Genomic DNA, 23,063 nt, shown 5'->3' on the forward strand with positions numbered 1-23,063 from the left:
TTTCTAACAAGGTCCAAGGAGATACCAAGCTGGTCTGTGGACTACATTTTTGAGTAGCAAGGGCTTTTCCACAGTTCCCAAAATTCTACCAGTATGCGCCAGGGTACCACAGCAAATTCATAGGGGTATCTTGGGATATGTTTCATTTCCTAGGGAAATGAAGAAATACTCAACATTTGCCAGATACCAGGTAAACACCTAATTCAAAACAATATTAGATAGTGCTCATTCCTTTCAATGACATCATAACTTTGAGAAGCTGGGTATTTTGCAGTTGCTGTGATAATAAAGCAAGTGCCATGTGAAAATCAATGTCAATCAGAAAATGAGGGTGGCCTGACTGATTCCAAGGTTTGGGAAGTTGAATAGGACCCCAAATACACATACATCCCATTAGTAAATGGAATGAAATACAAGTATTAAATTTCCTTTCAATTTATGACTATTGGTTTTTTCAAATGGCTACTAAAGTTGTTTGAACATAAATACTTATCAAAGTGTTTGGACCTAACTTCTTAATAAAGGTATATGTCAAGTATTTCTTTTCTTGAGAAAATTACTGAGACTCTAAGGGTGCCATGAATTGCACAAGTTTGAGAACCTCTGCTTTAGTCTATTAGATAGGTGGTTAAGTCCATAGCTTCTACAACCAAAATAATGAGACTCAACTCATTGCTCTATCCTTACCAGCTATGTAATCTGAGGTACAATAAACTCCCTGTGTCTCAATTTCCTCCAATGCAAAATAGAGGTGGTAACAGTTACTGCCTAGTAGGGCTGCAATGAGGAACAAATGAGCTAATGTATCTAAAGAGTTTAGCATGAGCTAGCAAAAGGAACTATAGAAGTGTTTGTTCCCATCACTATCATCATCATTACTTGTAGCTACTACTATTGTAATAAGTAGATAAAAATGGAGTTATAAAAAGCTTTTTATCTGATGCAGCTTTGGTGCAGAAGGGAGGAAATATGGCAGGAACAGGCAGTAGAGAAGGCTGAGAATAAACTCCTTAACACTAACTCATACGGGAGGGGTCCTGTGCTATTAATCACTCCCAGGGCAAAGAAAAGGAAGAGGGCAATTCAATTTTGCTTTCCATATTCAAACCAAAATAACTTTTAAAATAACTTTTAAAAATACTTCATTTATAAGTGATTTTTGTTTAATGACAAAAATTTTAAAGAAGTTCTGTATGTACATAAAAATTAGTTCTACTGTGAAGTATCTTCTGATTGCAGAACACAAAATTACCCAAGGTGTGCATTATTAAAAGAGTACTTCTATCTCATTATCAAATCTAAGCATGTCAGCAAATGAGCACAAGACTAACACCACCTCTCATGGGTTTGCAGGAGGGCAAAGCACACAGATCAGAAAGAACATTCTGCTAATTAAACGGAAGCAGATGACTACAGAAGAGAAGGGTTTGTCACATGCAACATCTGTGCCAAGAATGATCAGATTAAATATGCAAAATGTGAGGTAAAGGTGTGAAAAAGCAGTAAGATGATATTCTAGACCTTAAATAGGCTACAAAAGCTCTGACAGTTTTCCTAATTATTCCCAGTAATGGACATATGAGGCCAAAAGGCAGGAGGGAGAAATACATTTTTCTCCATTATGGGTGTTGAGACTCGGGCTAAAATCATGCCTCTCTGAACACTGATCAGTTTCTGCAAAGGTTAATAGCAATTAAATGCAGCAAACTATATTAAATGAGAAACAGGTCATGATACCACTGTACTTGGAAAGAGCACGATGAAGCATTTCTTTTAAATTCATCTTAATGCATAGGATTCAAACAGAGCTGCTACAAGGAAGAGAACCTATTTATTAAATGGTTAAGAAATCTCTTAAATGAATTTTTTTTTAAAAATGACATCCTACAAAAACTAATTCAATTATCCGTATTCTCTTGCTGTCAGCAAATAAGAAATGCTACATAAACATAAAAGATATCTAAAAGAGTTTCTTCAAAAAAGAAAATGATATATACACTTCCTTTTTTTTCATGCTAATCATGAGTCTACCTTATAAATGTAAAGTGGGATAGAAATGCTAAAAAAGAGGCATACTGAAGAATCGTACTGTTATTTAACTCGCTGTTTCTTCCTATCTTGTACATTTATAGCCAAAAGAATATAATTATTTGGTAAGTAATGGTTAAGATTAAACTATCTGATAAGTACAATATTTTTAGATCATTCTCTGAACTTAATCTTTTACTTTATTACAAATACTAAAGTGTAAATCTGAAGCATATTAATGGCTGGTTTTAAATGCAAGCACTTTTTTTCAAAAATCGAGTAAGCAAGCCATCACATGCATGCAAGAGTACACATGCTCTCTCTCTCTTCACACACACACACACACACACTCTCTCTCTCTCTCTCTCTCTCTTAATTCTCTACATAGGACCAAAAAAGGGGGGCAAGGGAGACAGGGTCGGAAAACGGAAACTCAATTTACTTTGCTATCCTCGGGGTCTTCTAAACCATCAGGCCGACTAAGGTTTCGAGCAGGCTGGCTGCAGACAACATTGTCTTCCAGTCCCCAAGAGGGTACTCTAACAAGTGGTCTTTGGATTTCATCTGGGTAAAAAGCACCATCTGCTCCATCTGAAATTAAAATTTTGGAAGAGTAGAGTAAAATCTGAAACTAAAATTAGCATCTCTAAATACAGATAGGATGAATAGATACGATATAAAGAACTATTTGGCACATCAAAAAAGTAAAGGTTTTCATTTTTAACCCAAGTGATTTTTAAAAAATGACAACTATATATAATAAGAAAATGACTACTGATTACAGAGCATCACTTTCAATGAAGCCAATTACAGCGTTAAACATTAAAACTACATATACAAATAAAATAATATTTCTATTACAGTTGACTGGACCAGCAGTTCTCTAATTCCACTAAAAGACAAGAAAATTCCAGATTCAGCTAACCCCAAACAAAAATATTTTAAAAACTACCTCTTATTTCCTGTGTTGCATAAGGATTACCATATTGCAGAACTGGTTGTTTATTTGGAACTGCAGGAACCTGACCATCTTGCTCTGAGCATGTGCTGAGACATTGTGAGACATGCTGAGGACTCTGAGAATTCTGACCTTCCGTTTTTCTTTCTGCTTGATTTTCTACATTTCTAAGTTCCTGAAATTAGCAAAAACAAAGGTGAATAAGGAAAGCAATTAATCTAGGGCAGCGTTAAACATTTAGCCAAAAGATACAATGATAAAACTTTCCCTAGTATGTTTCCAGTATGCAGTTGGAAATGCTAGCTCTAAGTTCTCCTAAATGCCCTTTCCACGTATAACAAAATCAGAAAGCAGGATAAAGCTCAATTATTTTCAATTTTATTTGTGCCAAGAAAGTATATTTTTTATTGAGCTAATTCAGGAGAAACTATGAATCTTATAACTTTGGCTATTAAAATTAAAAATTAAAAAATATCAACCAGATTGCTTCACTGATGAACTCTATCAAAAATTTAAGAAAATTTTTTTTAAAAATTACTAATCCTGCACAAGTTCTTTCAGAAAACAGCAAGAAACACTTCTCAACTCATTTTTACAAGGCTACTTTTATCTTAATACCAAAACCAAATGACATTCTTATGATATTGATGCAAAAATCCTTAACGATTAGTAAATAAAATCCAACCCTATTAAAAAGTGTAATACATAATGATCTAGTTGGATTTATCATAATATGCAAAGTTAATTTAACATCCAAAAATCAATTACTATAATCTCACCAGAATAAAGGAGAAAAACCATAGGATGATTTCAATAGATGAAGAAGAAACATTTTACATAAGTCAACAGTCATTCATGATTTTTTTTTTTTAACTCTCAGTAAATCACAGATAAAAAAAGGAACTTCCTCAACCTGATAAAGAGTATCTACAAAAAACCTACAGCTAATCTTAATACTAAATTTGTCTAGTTAAGATCAGTAAGTAACAATGCAAGGATGCCTGCTTTCACCACGCTTATTCAGTGGTGTAGTGGAGATTCTGGCCTATTGATTAATGCAAGATTGAGATTAAGGCAGACAAATAGGAAAGAAAAAATAAAAATGTCTTTATTTATATACAGTATTATCCTATAGGTGAAAAATCCTAAGAAATCAACAAAAGTTAAGCAAATAAATCAATTTAATTAGCAAGGTCACAAAAATACAAGGTCAATATACAAAATCAACTATATTCCTAGATATCAGCAACAATGGAATTAAGTTTTAATAAATTCCATTTACAGTAGCATAAAATAAAATACTTAGGAATAAATTTAACAAAAGATGTGCAATGCCTGTACACTAACACAAAACACTGCTAAGAGAAGTTAAAGAGAGAACCTCAACAAGTGGAGAGATATATCATGTTCATGGACTAGAAGACAGTATTTTTACACTATTATTTCTCCTCAAATTCATCCATAGATTTAATGCAATCCCAATAAAAATTCCAGCAGGTTTTTGTATAAATTAATAAGCAGATTCTAAAATATACAAACAGAAATACAAAGGTCCTAAAATAGCCCGTTTTTTTCCTTTTTTAAATTTTTTAAAATTAATGTATTGAAATATATCACGCAGACACAAACATAAACAATAAGTGTACAGTAATAGTTGTGAACTTACAAAACAAACATATATAACATCACACAGGACTTTCACAACTCACCCCATCACCATCTTACACTGTTGTTAAACCTTTTTAACTAATGATTAAAGAGCACTGTCAAAATATTACTACTAACCAAAGTATTTTCCCCCAACACTCCCTATTATTACTATCTTTATGTCATTTATTTATGAACATAACAATTAAGTGTATAGTAAAAGCTGTGAACTTACAAAGCAAACATGTATAACATCACACAGGGGTCCCATACATCAACCCTCCACCAACACCTTGCATTGTCGTGAGATGTTTGTTAAAAATTACAAAAGAATATTGTCAAAATCTTACTACTGGTTACAGTCCTCATCTTACATTTGGTGTGTTTTTCCTCCAACCCACCCTATTATTTTTAAATAAATTTTTTTATGACAGAAGTTGTAAACTTATAAAACAATCATGCACATGTGCAGAATTCCCCTCTATCAACATACCACTCTTTGGTGGAACATTTGTTACTGATAATATCTAATTGTTACCATGTCCACAATATATATTTGGCTCACATTTTCCATACTGCTCCATTATCAACATAATACGTTTTTGGCACAGATGCAAGAATACTATATTATTACTGCTAACCATCGCCCATAGGTCATTCCAGTTGTATTTTTCCCATGTGTTCCCAATACCCTGCAGTAGTGATATACATTTGCTCTAGCTCACAAAGGACACTCTTGCATCTGTACCATCAACTACAATTCTCATCCACCTCTTGGTTTACTGTGCTGTTCAGTTCCTAGATTATTCTCTAGCATTCAGTGAATTGACATTTACATGCCTAGAGTACCATTTTCAGCCACATCCCCATTTATGAACTAGCTATTACTACTTGTTACCATCCATTCTATACATTTCCACACTTTTACAGTAAAGCTAATTAAAACTTTTACATACATTAAACATCAGTAGTCCATCTCAGTCCTCTTATCTCTGTTAAAAAGCCACCACCTACCACCAGATCTTGAAGATATTTTCCTAGTAGTTTTATGGTTCTTGCTTTTATTTTTAGGTTTTTGATCCATTTTGAGTTAATTTTTGGATAAGGTGTGAGACAGAGGTCCTCTTTCCTTCTTTTGGCTATAGATATACAGTTCTTTCAGCACCATTTTGCTGAATGGACTGTTCTGCCCGCGCTGTGTGGGTTTGACAGGCTAGTCAAAAATCACTTGACCATACATGTGAGGGTCTGTTTCTGAACCATCAATTTGGTTCCACTGGTCTATGTGTTGGTTTTTATGCCAGTACCATGCTGTTTTTACCCATATAGCTTGGTAATATGAATTAAAGTCTGGAGATGAGGGTTTGCTTTTACTTTTATGATGTTTCTGGCTATTCAGGACCTCTTGTCCTTCCAAATAAATTTGATAATTGTACTTTCAATTTAAAAAAAAATGCTGGTGGAATTTTTATCAGGTTTGCATTGAATCTGTACATCAATCTGAGTAGAACAGACATCCTAATATTTAGTCTTCTATTCCAAGAGCATGGAATGTTCTTCCAGTTACTTAGGACTTTTTTATTTCTTTTAACATTGGCTTGCAGTTTTCTGAATTCAAGTGCTTTACATCATTGGCTAAGTTTATTCCTGACTATTTGAGTTTTATCTGTCATATTTTATTTTCACCACTCTTTTGACACTTTAAGTTACTTTTATTGATATAATCTTCATTTCTAGACTCTCTTCCAGGCCTCTCTCTCCTGTCTTTTCTTTTCAGGCTCTAGCACACTCTTTAGTATTTCCTGAAAATCTGGGTTCTTGCTTAGAAATTCTCTCAGTTTCTGTTTATCTGTGACCTCATTTTAGAGACAGTCTTGCTGGATATTAAATTCTTGGCTAGAAGTTTTTGTCTTGTAGTATCTTAAATATATCAGACCACTGTTTTCTTGCCTCCATGGTTTCTGGTGAGAAATCAGCACTTAATCTTATTGGGTATCCCTTGTATGTTATGCATTGCTTTTCTCTTGCTGTTCTCAGAATTCTGTTTTTGGCATTTGACATTCTGATTAGTATGTGTCTCGGAGTTGGTCTATTTGGATTTTTTTGGATGGGAGTACGTTGTGCTTCTTGGACATGGATATTTATGTCCTTCAGTAGGGTTGGGAAATTTTCTAACATTATTTTTTAAAATATTTTTATGCCCCTTTTCCCTTCTCTTCTCCTTTTGGGACACCCATGACATATATGTTTGTATATCTCTGGCTGTCACATTTAGTTCCCTGAGACCTTGGTCAATTTTTTCCATTCTTTTCTTCATCTCTTCTTTTGTATGTTCGCTTTCAGAGGCCATTTCTGCAAAGTTCACCAATCCTTTCTTTTGCCTCCTCAAATCTGCTATTATATGATTCCAGTGCCTTTTAAATTTCAGTTATTGCACCTTTCATTCCCATAGGATCTGCTACTTTTTTATGTACGCTTTCAAATTCTTCTTTGTGCTCATTGTCTCAACTCCTTTATGTCATCTGGAGGCTTATCTTGTTCCTTTAAATGGGCCACAGCGTCCAGTTTCTTGGTGTGGACTGTAATTTTTTGTTGGTGTCTTGGCATCTGGTTTACTAGAGTATTTATTCAGGGTACAGTTCTCTTTAGTTTAGAGCTTCCTGCCCTTTTTCCCTTGCTGGTTGTACAGTAGGAGCCAAGGATGTAACTGGTGCTATGAACTGTGGAAGCTCAAACTGCCCTCATTGCCTCAGGGACCGATGAAGCTTCTCCCAACTTTCTCCTATCCCAGAGGCAGGGAGAGAGTCATAGTTGTGTGGAATAATCCAAGTCATGCAGGCCTAGACTGCAGTTGCCCAGAGAAACTGACGAAGCTTGACGCCCCTTTCTCCCCTACCTGGGGTGGGGATGGAGCTGCAGGGGTGGGGATGGAGCTGCAGGGGTGGGCAGCAATCTATGCAATGCAGGTCCAATATGACCGCAGTTGCCCTGGTAGAGTTCTGATTATTCAGTTTGTGCCAGCCAAAGGTACCCTCAATTATCTGGATAGACTCGTGCTGAGCTAGCCTGCCTCCTTCCTGCCAGAGGTGGAACTGAAACCTAGGCTGGGGCTGCTGGCTGATCCAGGTGAAAATAACTGATTGCTACCATCACTGTAGTATTTCATCAGGCTGGCTTCCCCTCAGGCTGGGGGTGGAGTAAAAATGGTAGCCACTGGCCTCTTTCCGACTTGAACAAATTCATACCCAGCTCTCCTCCTAGGGTTATTCCTTAGCCATCCGAGTCTACCGATCAGTAGCTGAAATCAGCAGCCAACCATTTCTTCCTCCTGTTTCTGGGAAATGGAGCTTCCAATTCCAACAACAGAACAGCTCCTGGGATGGCCTGCACCACCAGAATAGGACAATCACTGGCCTCCATGGCTTGGCCGGCAATTTCCCGAGAGGTTGGCACAGGTCCCCACAGCTTCCTCCCTGCTGGAGGAAGCACTGGGGCCTAGGCCAGAACTGTCATCTGACCTGGATGAAAAGAAACCAGTCCCCACCAGCACTGTGATTTTCAGTCCATCCCACTTCCCCTCATGCCAGGCGCAGAGTTAAGATGGCAGCTTGCAGCTTCTATCTGACTTGGACAGGCTCAAACTTTAGCTGTTCTCAGGATTATACTGTAGCCCGCTGAATTTTACTCATCAGTAGCTGAAGTTGGTGCCCAACCATCTCTTCCTCCTCCGTTTTTTGGAAGTAGAGTTTTTAATTTCAGCCGCGGAACAGGTCTGGAGGCGGTTTGTGTCTCCAGTGGAGGATGGGCACCAGCCTCCGGGGTGTGGAGCCCTCTACTTAGGAGTTTTCTCTGCAGATGGGCAGTCCTCCTTCCATTCCTTCAAGGATGTTGCAGGATGCCCTTCTGGCCTCCTGAAGCCCCCAAACAGGTGCTTCAGGCTAACTCCAGAGAGCTCCTTACTCCACCATCTTGCTGTCTCTCTAAAATAGCCCATTTTTAAAAAACAAAGTAGAGGCCTTAGAATACCTGACCTTAAGATTTATAAAGTTACAGCAATCAAGTAAGAAGTATTGGCACAAGGATAAACACAGACAGGGGTAGGCAAACATTTTTCATAAGCGGTCAGAAAGCAGTTATTTATAAGCTTTGCAGGCCACACAAATGACTATCTGCCTCTGTCACTGAAGCCATAGATAACATGCACACAAAGAGGCACGCCTGTGTGCTAATAAAACTTTCATTTACAAAAACAGGCCATGGATCAGTTTTGGTGTGTTGGTCTTCATTCACATGACCCCTGACATAAATCAGCAAGACAAAAGAAAGTCCAAAAATAGAGCCAGACTTATACAGTCAAATGATTTTCAACAAAGGTGCAAAGGTAATCGATGAAGGAAAAGGATATGCTTTCAATAAATGGTGCTGAAAACGGAATTATCTCTATACAAGAATAAGTAAATGAATTTCAACTACACATCATAACATGCACAAAAACTTAAAACAGATTACAAATCTACAGGTAAGATCTAAAATTATAAATCTTCTGGAAGAAAAAAATAGAAGAAAATCTTTGTATCCTTGGGCTAGGCAAAAATTTCTTAGGATGGGACACAAATAGTATGAGCAACTAAGAAAAATATTTGTAAATTGGACTACGTTTGAATGTGCCTGCCATGCCCATGGAGAGAAACTGGGGTGACCAAGCTCTGGCTGGAGGCATCGAGGTTCCTGGACAGCCAAGATGTCAGCTTCATTAGTCTAGGCCACTGTTCAGACTGTGAGTTAGAGGAAGATGCAGCCCCCCCAAACTGGCCTTGGTCTTACACCTTTGGCAGTAAACAAGATAAAACAACTTCTTAAAGATAAGTCTAAGCATGTTATATGAAAGTTGATATCCAAATAAGGGGTTGTAATGGCCTTTATTATACTCCAGATTTTACGAAGACAAAGGGAGACAGTGATAAAGAAGTTGTTCAAGATGGAATTAGGGTGTCCATCAAAAAGAAAGTACAGCTAACACTTTTAGAAACAGAAACGGAATATGTAGAAGACAAATTACCCAGTGAGTTTGTGTTCAATAACCCAAACATCAAAGGAATTTGTGGTTGTGGAGAAAGTTTTAATACCTGACATCTTAGGACTCCTTTGGCAGTAGGCTCCTGGAAGACTTGGGGCTTACTAATGAAATAATGCAACTGTCACATTCTTAGGGTTTACAATGTATGGCTGCCTTTAGCTTTTGCTCCTCAAAAGACAGTATTTTGAAAATGGAAAGGCAAGCCACAGACTGGGAGAAAATATTTCCAAATACATCTGACAAAAGAGTTGTATGTGGAATATATAAAGAACTCTTAGAACCAAATTCAACCTAAGACAACAGGCACGCTCTCCCCCCAAAATAGGTAAAAGACCTGAACAGACATTTCACAAAAAAATATATATGAATGGCCTATAAGAACATGTAAAGATGCTCAGATCATTAGTTATCAAAGAAATTAAAATTAAAATCACAATGAAAGAACACTACACACCCATAAGGATGACTAAAATTAAAAAAAAAAAAAAAATCAGCAAGAGCTGGTAAAGATGTGAAGCAATAGGAATGCTCATACACTGCTGGTGGGAACTCAAAATGGTATAGCCACTTTGGAAAATAGGCTGTTTCTTAAAAACATACACTTACCATACAGGCCAGCAATTCCACTCCTAGGAATTTTTCCCAAGAAAAATGAAAACACATGTCCACAAAAAAACTTACAAGAATGTTCAAAGCAGCATTATACATAATAGCAAAACACCAGAAATAATGCAAAAGTCCAAGTGATAAATGGATTAGTGTCCATCTACCAGTACATAAATTCTGTATGATTCTATTTATATGAAAAACTAGAAAAGGCAACAGTTATTTAGTGACAGAAATTAGAATAGTGATTAACAGGGCCTGTAGGTAAGAGGAGGAAACTGACTGCAAATGAGCTTGAGAAACTTTGGAGTGATAAAAATGTTCTATAGCTTGAGCATAAAAGGCTATATTTTCCAAAATCTTATTTCATATAAAATGAGGGAATTTTATTGTACACAAATTATACTTTCATGAAGCAGTTTTAAAAAATCAACCACCCCTTTTTTCTAAAAAACAAAAATAAAACACAAAAAAGAACCCACACAAAACAAAAACAGAGAAGACAAAAGAAAAGGAAATTTTGTTTGTTAATGCTGTGTGAAAACAGTCCCAGCCCAGATTGCTCAGCTGTTAGTACCTGACTTGTCACTTGCATAGCAGCCAGTCCTGTTCCTTTCAATTAACCCCTCTCTATAGGAAAGAACTTCCAAATGCTAATTTTTTTCTTTTTGAAAATATAATTACTATTTTGTTAAAAAAGAAATCAATCAGAGGGAGCCAATGTGGCTCAAAAAAGTTGAGTGCCTGCCACCTACATGGGAGGTCCTGGCTTTGGTTCCCAGTGCCTCCGGAAAAAAACAAAGACAAACAAGCAAAACAAAATAAAAAACTAACTCAGGAAGTCAATGTGGCTCAGTGGGTGAGCAATATGAGGTGCTGCCACCTCAAAAAATTTTTATTTATTTTAATCAAAGATATTATTAACAAAGGATATATGGGTGAAAAATTTAATCTGTGAAGTAAAATTCAATTGGTGTTCCTGATTCTCATCCCTTGGGAGCAGAGATGAGACTATGTTAACAGATTTTTTCTTGTATAAATGACTCTAAAACAAAATTAGGTGACCCTAGAATAGAATATGTCATAATCACTAAGAGCAGAACTTGTTAGCATTGTGACAATACTAATCAATTTAGGTTTGAGAAGAGATATGGGAATTAAAAGTTCTTCTTAAGCAAGTCAGTTTTAAAATACTCATTCAAGATACACAGCACGGTGTCCATGAGGGAGCATACACTCAACCATACCAGGAACTTGCTATACAAAGAACTGCACATGGATTTCATCTGTAAAGAATTTGATCTAATAGACTTATTTATAATTGGTTTCTTTTAAAATGCTAAATATTTCGTTACCTAAGCAAAATATTATTAACCACTGATTTACAATTTTCCTAAAGTAAAAAAGTCACCACAATTTAAGAATTAGCTTTTGTTAGTAATAGTTCCTATCAACTCCAGGGCACAAAAGTTTATTAGCTGCTTTGCCTTTGCCTTTGCCAAGGTGTCTTAATTTTTTTCCTTCTTCAGGGCCCAACATGGTTTCTCAGCTGCCTGGTTCTACAAATTACTTGTAAAGTTAAGGGTGTCTCTGATACTCTCATTGTTAAATAGGAGAAATAATATATTCCTTTTATCTGCCACAAAGGGATAATATGAAAAAAAAAAAAAAAGAATGGATATTAAATGTTTTTAATTACTTAAAACTATGTGCAACAAGTTGTTCAAGGTATTATAAACAACTATTAAAGTATTTATCCTTTTAGCAATACCTGTAATTTTAATAAAACCATAGATATAGTTATTTCATACTACAAAAGTTACAGCAGTAAAAGGAAACAAATGTTACTATTATATATGACTTTTACTAAATTGGCTTTCCTGGATCAGTATTATTTAATAACCCATACTATTGATATAAGGATTTCATTAGAAATATCTTCCATTTACCATTTGTACATATATATATTATATTCCATTCTCAGAAGGAAAATAGATGATGTAGAAACATGAAATAATTCAGAAAATCTATAATTAGGTTATTTTGCCAAGATGCAAGAATATCTGGTTTAACATTTTTAGTTTTAATTTTCTCTGTTAATAGTTAATAAGGTATGTCACAATATTTATTTTCTATGTTGCTTTTCCCTTTAAAAGTAATTGTTTTCTTTACTCTTCCCTTTATAAACTTCTAATGCAGAATATTCAAAATAGTATAAAGAAAACAATAAATAATTCTAAATGCTAGTTTTGGAGTGACATGAGAAAATAATAGACACTTTTAAGATATCAAGTTTGTAAATATTTTTAAATCTGTAGATTTTTATTAAATCCTTAGAGATATGCTAAATTACTTCATACTACTAAAAATTTTAAAAACCAAGTTCTTAAAATACTAGGGAGTTCATTACCAAAAAATTATGCATTATTTTATTCATACATTTGCTTAATAAATATTTACTAAGCATCTACACATGCCAGACATTGTTCTAGGTACGAGAGATTCAGGAATCCCCATCCATACGGACCTCACAATTCGAGCGATAAAGACAGATAATAAAATAAGTAAAAGACATATTTTGTTGTAGATGTTAGAAATACTACAGAGAAAAAAATCTTAGGGACATAAAGATTATTGGTAGGGGTTGTAATTTTAAAGAGAACTGTCAGGAAAGGTCACACTGAAAAATGATACTTTAATCAAGACATGAAAAAGGTAAGGGAATAAGTCATGTGAATATCTGGGAGTCATGTGAAATTCCTTATAATTTAAGTCAGAACATCACAGCGAGAAGAATGCATATGCAGCCAATCAACCTGGATTCAGATTCCAAGGCCATCATGTTATCTCTTTTTTTAAGCCAGTTTTCTCACTTGTAAAAAATGCGAAAATGTAAAAAACAATGTAAAAATGCAGCAAATTATTAGAAATCCACATATTCCACTGGACAGTGACTCAAAGTAATACACTCCAAAGGAGCAGCTAAATAATATATATAATTTAAATCTGAGCCTTGGCAAAATTACCTGTAATTTTAAAACCATGGTGGTGTTTTAATTTATTCACTCAACTAATACTTAAGGATCACTTGCTATGTTCCAAGTACTGTGTTTAGGTCTAGGTTTCAATGGCAAATCAAAGAGACCTAATCCTTGGTGTGGGGACTGGGGAGGTTCTGGGAAACACACCGGGGAGGAGACAGACATCAAGTCATTGAAAGAACAAACAGAAATTCTTATAAACACCAAGAGTCTTTTAAAATGATATAAAACTATGGTGATCACTTCTCAGTTTTTGGCTAAGATCAAATGCAAAACTATGGTGACACTAGCAGAAAAAATAAAAAAGAACTCAAGAAGACAGGAAGCAGAAAGCAACGGATTATTTCCTATTGCATGCCTAACAAGGTAGAGTGTTAAGTGACAATACAACTGCAGGTCCAAGCACATATTCTTTTACCAAATGTGGTTATAGCATATGCAAAAAATTAAGTTTGCTTTATTAATTTGTTTATTCACTCAACTTTAATCATCAGGCACTGCAGTGGGGCTATGAATAGCAGGGTGAATAAGGCAGACACAATCTGTCATCATTAGGCAGAGGAATCAGATGTTGAACAAAGAATCACAGAAATCAATATATGATTACAAAATGTAAGTGCTATGAAATGAAAGTACAGACCCCAAGAATAAGTTTAACAGGGGGACCTAATTTAGATGGGGAGGTCAAAGAAGGCCTCTCTGAAGAAAGTCAATGAGCCTAAGACTGGAAAGACGAATCAAAGTAATAGTAGTTAAAATGTTTAGAGGAAAATAAGAAGAAGCCTGAGATAGACTTGAAAGCACATCAGTGGGGGTAATTATGGGAGGGATGAATAAAATAAAATTGGCTATGAGCTAAATTGACTATGATGGTGCTAGGTGAAAAGTACAATGGAGTTCATTATATAATTAATGAAAGAGAGACAAGTTTAAAACAAAATAATAAAGAATATTAAGGAAGAATATTCCCAGCAAAAGAATGAACAAGGACTCTGAAACAAGAAAGCAACCAGCAAGTTGTCAAGACATTTCTCCGCATGCTCCTCAGACCAGCAGCACCAGGACTTGTTAGACACGCAAATCTCAAGCCCCACTCTGGACTTACTACATCAGAAACTCCAACGGATACAGTCCAGGAATATGTGTTTTAACAAGCTCTGCAGGTAACTCTGATGCAAGCTCAAGTTTGAGAACTACTGAGCTAGGCACAACACTAGTGGTCTTAGTGAAATAGGAAACTATGATTTATGGGACTGGAAAGATAACTGGAGGCGAGATCACAAAACATGATAGGCTATAATGCTGGAATGCTTGATTTTATCCAAAGTGCAACAGGAGATCTATTAAGGAGCTTTAAGCAAGGGAGTATCATGATCAGCTTTACATTTAAAAAAAAATTATCCTGCCTGTTATATGAAGAAACCTTTTAGCTAAGTTAAGAATAGAACAGTTAGAAAGCTAATACAATATAGTCCAGAGTAGAGTTGAGGGTGGCCTTGACTAGTGGTCTCCAAACTTCAAACTTCTACTATTTAAAAAATTGAGTGCATATTTGGAATATATTTAGCTTTTAGCTTTACACATATATTATATAATATATACTACACTGTTAAGTATACTTGAAAATCTGATTGTTAGTTTCCTTTATTTTAATAATTGGTTTTAAGACTGAAACAGCTGAAAAATATATCTCGTAACACCACCATAAATAGATCTTCATGAAAGAAGTACAATACTGTGTTTACTAAGTATTCTTTTCATTCTCGACCAATTATACAATGGTTGAAATATGGCTAGTCCATGTCCCTGACATCAAACAAGTTTGTTCTTATAAATAATTCAGAAGATGCTGAACTTTAGTATTTTTAAAAATAAGTTCAAAACCCATTTCTTGGTTTTAAAGATTTTAAAGAACACTTTCTACTAATTCAGAGAATAACAAATTTTTTTATTATACTGTTTTCAGCAATAAAATCATATAACAATGGTAAAATTTCTAATAATCTGTTTCAAATAACTGTTCCTAGGGCAGAGTTTTTCAAATAGTAGCTACAGTCTCACTCCAAGTATGAAAAAGCAATATGTTATCTTGAAGGAAGAGACCAAGTAAGTTTACTTCCTTAAAAAGAAATGTGCGAACGGTTACTATATGACCCAACAATTCCACTCCTAAGTATATACTAAAGAGAAATGAAAACATATATCTACACAGAAATTTAAGCACAGATGTTTATAAAAGTATTAGTCATAATAACCAGAAGGTGGAAACAACTCAAAAATTCACCAAGTGAGAAAATGTAGATCAATACAATGGAATATTATTCAGCCATAAAAAAGAATGAAGTACTGATACATGCTACAACACAGATGAACCTTATCATACTAACTGAGAAAACCCAGACACAAAAGACCACATTGTATGATTCCATACATAGGAAAAACCAGAATAAGGAAATCTATAGACACAAAAAGTAGATTAATGGTTGCTTAGTGCTGGCAGAAGGGGCAGGCAGGATAGCAGTGGTGAAATCTGAAGTGCATGGAGTTTCTTTCTGAAGTGATAAAACTGTTTTAAAAGTGACAGTGGCGATGGTTGTACATATATGTGAATAATCATCACTGAATTGTACATTTATGGGTAAGTTTTTTGTTTGTTTGTTTGTTTTTAATTTATTTAATCTCCCCCTCCCCTGGTTGTCTGTTCTTGGTGTCTATTTGCTGCATCTTGTTTCTTTGTCCACTTCTGTTGTCGTCAGCGGCATGGGAAGTGTGGGCGGTGCCATTCCTGGGCAGGCTGCTCTTTCTTTCCACGCTGGGTGGCTTTCCTCACGGGCGCACTCCTTGCGCGTGGGGCTCCCCCACGCGGGGGACACCCTTGCGTGGCACCGCACTCCTTGTGTGCATCAGCACTGCGCATGGCCAGCTCCACATGGGTCAAGGAGGCCTGGGGTTTGAACCACGGACCTCCCATATGGCAGACGGACGCCCTAACCACTGGGCCAAAGTCCGTTTCCCTGGGTAAGTTTTATAGTAAGTGAATTATATCCCAATAAAGCGATTTAGGAAAAGAAAAGAAAGAAATTTGCTGGGTAGCTTTCTACTGGCAGCTACTTATCAAAAAAGAAGTCCATAAATTTGGAAAACTTGTATTTCAGTATCATAGAAAAAAGTAAAACATTCTTAAGGTTAATAACTCTTTCATAATATATTCTGCCTTGTGACAATCAAAGCCTATGTGTACTATAAAAGACTTTTCAGTCCTTCCTTATCTCATTACAATGTATGCTCAGGAACATACTATGTTTAAGGGACTTGTTTTTATGAAATTAATTAAATTGATGAAATCCAGTAAGTACTTTGTGCACTTGTGGCTCTAAGCTCTTTATTGCAATGACTTGCCTAATAATGATAAAGTAAAATAATTTCACATGTACTATGTGGTTAGGCTAATGCATCATCAACTCAGCCAGGTAATAGTACCCAGTTGTTTGGTCAAGCAAGCACTAGGATATTTGTAATACAAGGACATTTCAGGGACTTCAATCATCAGTGAGTTGGTCATACAAGATGGCTGATTACAATCAACCAAGGAGACTGCCGTCAGCAATAAAGGCCCTCTTAGGCAATCAGTTGAAGGCCTTAAAAAGGGACGTGATTTCAACATTGAGAGAGATAATTCCTAGTTCCACTTCAGGCAGCCAATACCTCCTAAGAACTCATCAAGGACCTTCCTTCATCAGAGCCCCTGGTTTGTAGCCTGCCATGGGGAATTTGGACTTGTACATCCCCATGGTCAGGTGGGAGAATTTTATAAAATATGCTACTATTTACAAATATCTCCTGTCCATTCTGTTTCCCTAAAGAATTCTGATACATACTTGCTGTAATTTTATCACAACCCAGAATTTTTTTTTTCATTCTGTATTCAACCTGCTGCTCCATCAGTGGCTACTCTCAACAGTTTTCCATAGAAGTGAATTCCATTACTGATATTTTCCTACATTATCTGCTGACGAAGGAATGCATTTGGCTTTTCACTACGGTAGACAGCATCTGAAATGGCTCCCAATGATACCCGACTTTTAGTATTCAGACCTTGTATAATCCTGAGTGTGGACTAGACCTAGTGGCTTGCTTCTAACAAAAGTGAGGGGATGTTCCTTCTGAGATTATGTCACATAAACTTCCTCTGGTTCTTTTTCAGTTTGCTCAGTGTGATGAAACCAGGAGTCATGGTTTGGGCTATCCCATGGAGGATGACATGGCAAAGACCTTCAGGGTAACCACTGACAACAACCATTTCAGTGACAGTAGCTGAGATGACACCTTAATTACAACCTGGTAAGAAATCCAGAGACAGAGGACCCAGCTAAGCCATGCCCAGATTCCTAACTCACAGAAACTGAGAGTAATCAGATGTTGTTTTAAGCCATTAAGTTTTCAGGTAATTTGTTAAACATCAAAGTAATTAATACAGTCACTACACTGTTTTCTATATGTTATTACAGCTATTTATACCACAACATAAAGTACAATATTTTTAATGATATGGGATTATTTTATCTTTCACTATCATATATGAAAAACTTCAAAATATGCTTCAGTAAATCAAGGGACTATAAAATTTCTTGATTCTTTCTTCCTAGCATTAGCTAATATCTCAAAGGACAACACACACTTCAAGCAAAGTTGCTTATTAACAATGTGAGTGTAAATCTGAACTTCAAAATGTTGTCTTAAGCAATCAGAATTTTTTTGCCACAATCATGTCAGCTGCGATTAGGTCATCAGTTTAACTTTGTAAAACACCTGACAAAAACTCATGCCAGAATCAAAAGATCTTTTTCTTACTTCTCATTTGAGCTCCTGTTATCTTAATTATCTTTAATTTATGGTTTCTTTGCAGGAGTCTTTTAAATTCACCTGCCATTTTGTGAGTGTTAGTTTCTTTCCTCAGGAAATTTGCAAGCCAACTGATCCCAGACATTGGCAAATTTTACCACAACACCAAGGGAAGACCAAATAAATCTTGCCCCCTTCCCAAGTAAATGTCAGGCTCTAGTTACTAAATTTGCTTTTTAAGGTGATATGGGCTAGCAATTCTGAAACTTTCTGCACATTTAATGCTTGAGTAAATGAGTAAATATACTGAGGATAATGAGACAAGATCCCTACCTATTAGAGAAGGGAATTACAATATGGAAAGGGAGACTAGAATTTATGCTATAATGTTAGGAATTAATGATATCTCCAATTCTGGTCCCAACTATTTTTACACAAACAGAGAGAGAGTGTGTATGCTAGAGACACATGTATGTATTTTCTAGCTTTGTCCATGAAAGAGAGCTTAGAAGCAATAAGTACACCTAATGCCTAGATTCTAGTTTCCAAAACCCTCCATTAAAAGGAACAGGGTTCCTTAGAGAAAAATCTGATTCCAGGCTGAGGCAAGAATGAATATGGAACATCTTTTTCCATAACAAAGTAGTCAGTGCTCAAAGAATAATGGAGACATAATAGAAGGGAGCACGAGTAGTTTGAAGGGGCTCTCAGTCAAATCTGAGACCAACTGAGCATGAAGGAAATGATGAGAGTAACGGATTATAACGAATTGAATAAAATAGGAATCCAGGAGTCTCTACTGATATAAATAAATAAATGGGGGTAAAGTGAAAGAAGCTTTCTTACAGAAAATTTCCAACTAACCAATACAAAAGGAATGATGGAATTATAGAAGACCATCAACGGATGCTAAAACTACTGACTGAAAGTTTAATAAGGAACAGATCATTTACATGATGTCAAAGTATCTCCCAACAAATTACTTATTAATTCCAAAGGGAAAATATTAATTTTACATCAGTGAAACATGGCAGACACTACTTTAACTAAGTGACCAAAGTTAACCTCACTAGTACTGAGGAAACATAAATTCTGTAGTATTCCTGCCAAAAAGGCACAACATAAATCTCATGATGAACCATCAAACAACCCAAATTAGGGAATATTATACAAAATAATTGGCCTATACTATTCAAAAAATGTTAAGGTTAAGAAAGTCAAGGACTATCAAATAGCATCAGATTGAAGGAAATTAAAAATTTAACTAAATGCAATACATAACTATGGATTAGATCCTACACCAAGGAGAAAAGGGAAATAAAGGATAAACAAAGTATAAAGGATTAGGATAAACTGTGAATATGGAATGTAGAATTACATAACATTACATCAGTTTTAAATTTCCTGAATTAGGAACTACATAATATAGTTATGTAAGAGAATGTCCTTGTTCTAGGACATAATGGGCCATAATGTCTTCAACTTATATTTACTTTCCAATAGTTCACGAAAAATGCATATATATGGGAGTGGGAAAGGAGAGAATGAGAGAGCAAATAAGGCATAAATAAACAATTGATGAAACTGGTAAAAAACCACATAAATTGACCGAACTATTCTTCAATTTGAATTTGAAATTTTACACAAATTAAAAGCTACCAAAAATTCAACAGTCTTCAGGTTGAAATGAAGGAACACAGACATGATATAAGCCACCTGAAGAAATAAATGATCTCCAGTGAGGGTAACAACATGGGTAAATACAAATGCCAGTACTACTGTATTTTTGTTTTTTAACTCCACTTTTTATTTCCTACAGGATCTAAAAGGCAAATGCATAAAATGTAATGAGAAATCCGTTGTTAGGGACTCATGGTATACACGTTATATGCAAAAAAAAAACTACATAAAAGGGCAGGGGACGGAGGAATATAGGAGCATTTTGTGTATTCTATTTAAGTTAAGTTGCTATCGAAGTAAATGAAATTGTTATTAATTTAAGATGCTAAATTTAAGCCCCATGGTGACTTCAAAACAAATACTTGGGAATACAGAAGTTCAAAGAGAGGAAAATTAAGAGTAAAAGTTGCCAGGGGCAGGGGGGATTGGGAACTTAATATATAATGGGTGTAGGGTTTTGGTCTGGGGTGATGGGAAAGTTTTAGGGGTAAAAGAACTACAACATTGTCAATGTGATTAATCCCACACGGCATGGTATGTTTGGGATTGGCTGAGATGAGAAAATTTATGTTGTATATATGTTTCCACAAGAAAAAAATTAAAAAGATAAAGAACTAAAGACACAATGACAATTAAATACAATACATGATCCCAGATAGGATCTTACAAAGGAGTAAAAAAGTTTCAAAAGGACATTATTGAAACATATTAAAAAATTGGAAAATAGACTAAGCTTTATATCAATGTTAATTTTTTTCAAACTTGATTAACTACATGGAAGATGGTGATGTGAGTGAATATCCTTGGGCTCAGGAAATGTACATGCCAGTACTGAGTGTTCAACGAGCATGATGTATACAACCTACAGTCAAGTGTTCTAGAGAATGGGTTGCTAGGTGGATGGAGGGAGGGAGGGAGGGAAGGAATAATGTGGCATAATGTTAAATTGAGTAATCTGGGGGCTTGCAATATGTTTGAGCTCTAAGTATGGCGCTTGTTTTATTTTTGTAACTGTCTTATAAGTTTGAAAGTATTTCAAAGTAAAAAGTTTTAATAAAATCAAGGACCTTGAAGTTAAAGACATAAAGGAAGAGAAAAACCCATTTTCAGAAGCAACAACAAAAATACTTAGGAAGAGGGCAGCAGACTTGGCCCAGTGATTAGGGTGTCCGTGTGGAGCTGGCCCACGCGCAGAGCTGATGCGCGCAAGGAGTGCCGTGCCAGGCAGGGGTGCCCCTGCATAGGGGAGCCCCACGCTCAAGGAGTGCACCCCATAAGGAGAGCCGCCCAGCGCGAAAGTGCAGCCTGCCCAAGAATGGCGCTGCACACACGGAGAGTTGACGCAGCAAGATGATGCAACAAAAAGAAACACAGATTCCCATGCCGCTGACAACAACAGAAATGGACAAAAGAACACAAAGCAAACGAACAGAGAGAACAGACAACTGGGGTAAGGGGTGGGGGAAGGGGAAAGAAATAAATAAAAATTAATCTTAAAAAAAAAAAAAAACTTAGGAAGAAACTTAACAAGAATTGTTACAAACCTATATGAAGAAAATTATAAAAATCATTCCAAAAAGGCAGATTAGAACAAATGGAAAGACATCCTTCATCCCTTGTTTCTCAATGAGATAGCAATATTATCAAGATGTTAGTCCTCCCAAAGTTGATTTTTAAATTTAATGCATTCTCAATAAAAATAAGAATTTTTTCTGTAGCTAGAAAAGGTAGAAGTGAAGTAAATATGGAAAAATAAACATGCGAGCAAGGAAAACTAGGAAAACATTGACAATAATATCTGTGAGAAGGAACTAATGCTATCAAAGATTGAAACACACTACAAAAGCCTCTAAAATTAAAATAGCATGGTACATGCATGTGAAGAGGTATACCAACAAAAGAGAATAGAGTGCAGAGACCCAACACATATAGTAATCTATTATTTGATAAAAGTTGTACATCAAATCACTGGAGTAAAAATGGATTTTTGATACATTTAGAGAAAAATTTATATCTGTTCCTTTTACAATACCCTATAATAAATTCCGAACGGATAGGTGATCAAAATGTAATAAAATGAAACATACAAACAAGTATTAGAACAAAACATGGGCAAACTCCTCTACAACCATGGTGTCAGGAAAATGCTTTCAAATGAAAACTAAAATTTAAGTGCAATACATAATTGGTTCTCAAATTTGGGTGTACATGAGAATCATCTGGAGTACTTGTCAAAAGACCTATTCCTGGTCATCGCCCCCAGAGTTTCTGATTTAGCGAGTCTGGGGTGGGACCCAAGAATGTGAATTTCTACCAAGTCCCCAGATGATGCTGATGGCCCAGGCACATTTTAGACTACACAAAAATAAAGAACTTTTGCATAGTAAAAGCACTATAAGCATAGTCAAAAGACAAACAGAGAAATACTTGCTAAAACATCACAGACAAAGGGCTATTATCCTAATAGAGCAAAAAATATATGTTACAAACTTGAAGAAAAAAGACCAAATATTGGGCCAAAGAAATGCACAATCACACACACACACAAAGATATTATAATAAGGATTTTCAACTTCCCTTATAATAAAGAGAAATGCAAATTAAAACTACATTAAAGGAAAGCGGATTTGGCTCAACGGATCGAGTGCCTGCCTACCATATATATAGGGGGTCAAGGGTTGAAACCCAGGGTCTCCTGACTGGTGTGGTGAGCTGGCCCACACGCAGTGCTGATGCGAACAAGGAGTGCCGTGCCAGCAGGGGTGTTCCCTGTGTAGGGGAGCCCCATGCGCAAAGAGTGCGGCCCGTATGTAGAGCTGCCCCATGTGAAAAAAGTGCAGCCTGCCCAGGAGTGGCACCACACACAAGAAGAGATGACACAGCAAGATAATGCAACAAAAAGAGACACAGATTCACAGTGCCACTGACAAGAATACAAGCGGACACAGAAGAACACAAAATGAATGGACACAGAGAGCAGACAACGGGGGGGGGGGAGAGGAAGGTGAGAGAAATAAATTAAAAAATTTAAAAATTTAAAAACTTCATTAAGATACCATTTTTTATTCATCATACTATCAAAACCTGCCTGATTATACACTCTATAATCTGCATCACTCTATGGGGAAACAGGCACACTTCTCACACATTGCTGGTGGGAATGCAAAATAGTTCAAGTCCTGTG

The 23,063-nt window shown here is 35.9% G+C and overlaps 1 protein-coding gene across 3 annotated transcripts in view; it reads right to left on the reverse strand.

The window, feature by feature from the left end:
- Nucleotides 1-23,063, reverse strand: part of TAX1BP1 (Tax1 binding protein 1) — a 135,106-nt gene that overhangs the window by 9,094 nt on the left and 102,949 nt on the right. For all 3 annotated transcript variants that reach the window (XM_023586870.2, XM_071215110.1, XM_071215111.1), the window contains 2 exons: nt 2,981-3,161; nt 2,471-2,619 (listed from right to left, as the gene is read on the reverse strand). In XM_023586870.2, the coding sequence (XP_023442638.1) occupies nt 2,471-2,619; nt 2,981-3,161 (330 nt within the window). The remainder of the gene's footprint in view (nt 1-2,470; nt 2,620-2,980; nt 3,162-23,063) is intronic.

This window comes from Dasypus novemcinctus, chromosome 5, assembly GCF_030445035.2.
Source record: "Dasypus novemcinctus isolate mDasNov1 chromosome 5, mDasNov1.1.hap2, whole genome shotgun sequence".
In the NCBI taxonomy this organism is placed as follows: Eukaryota; Metazoa; Chordata; class Mammalia; order Cingulata; family Dasypodidae; genus Dasypus; species Dasypus novemcinctus.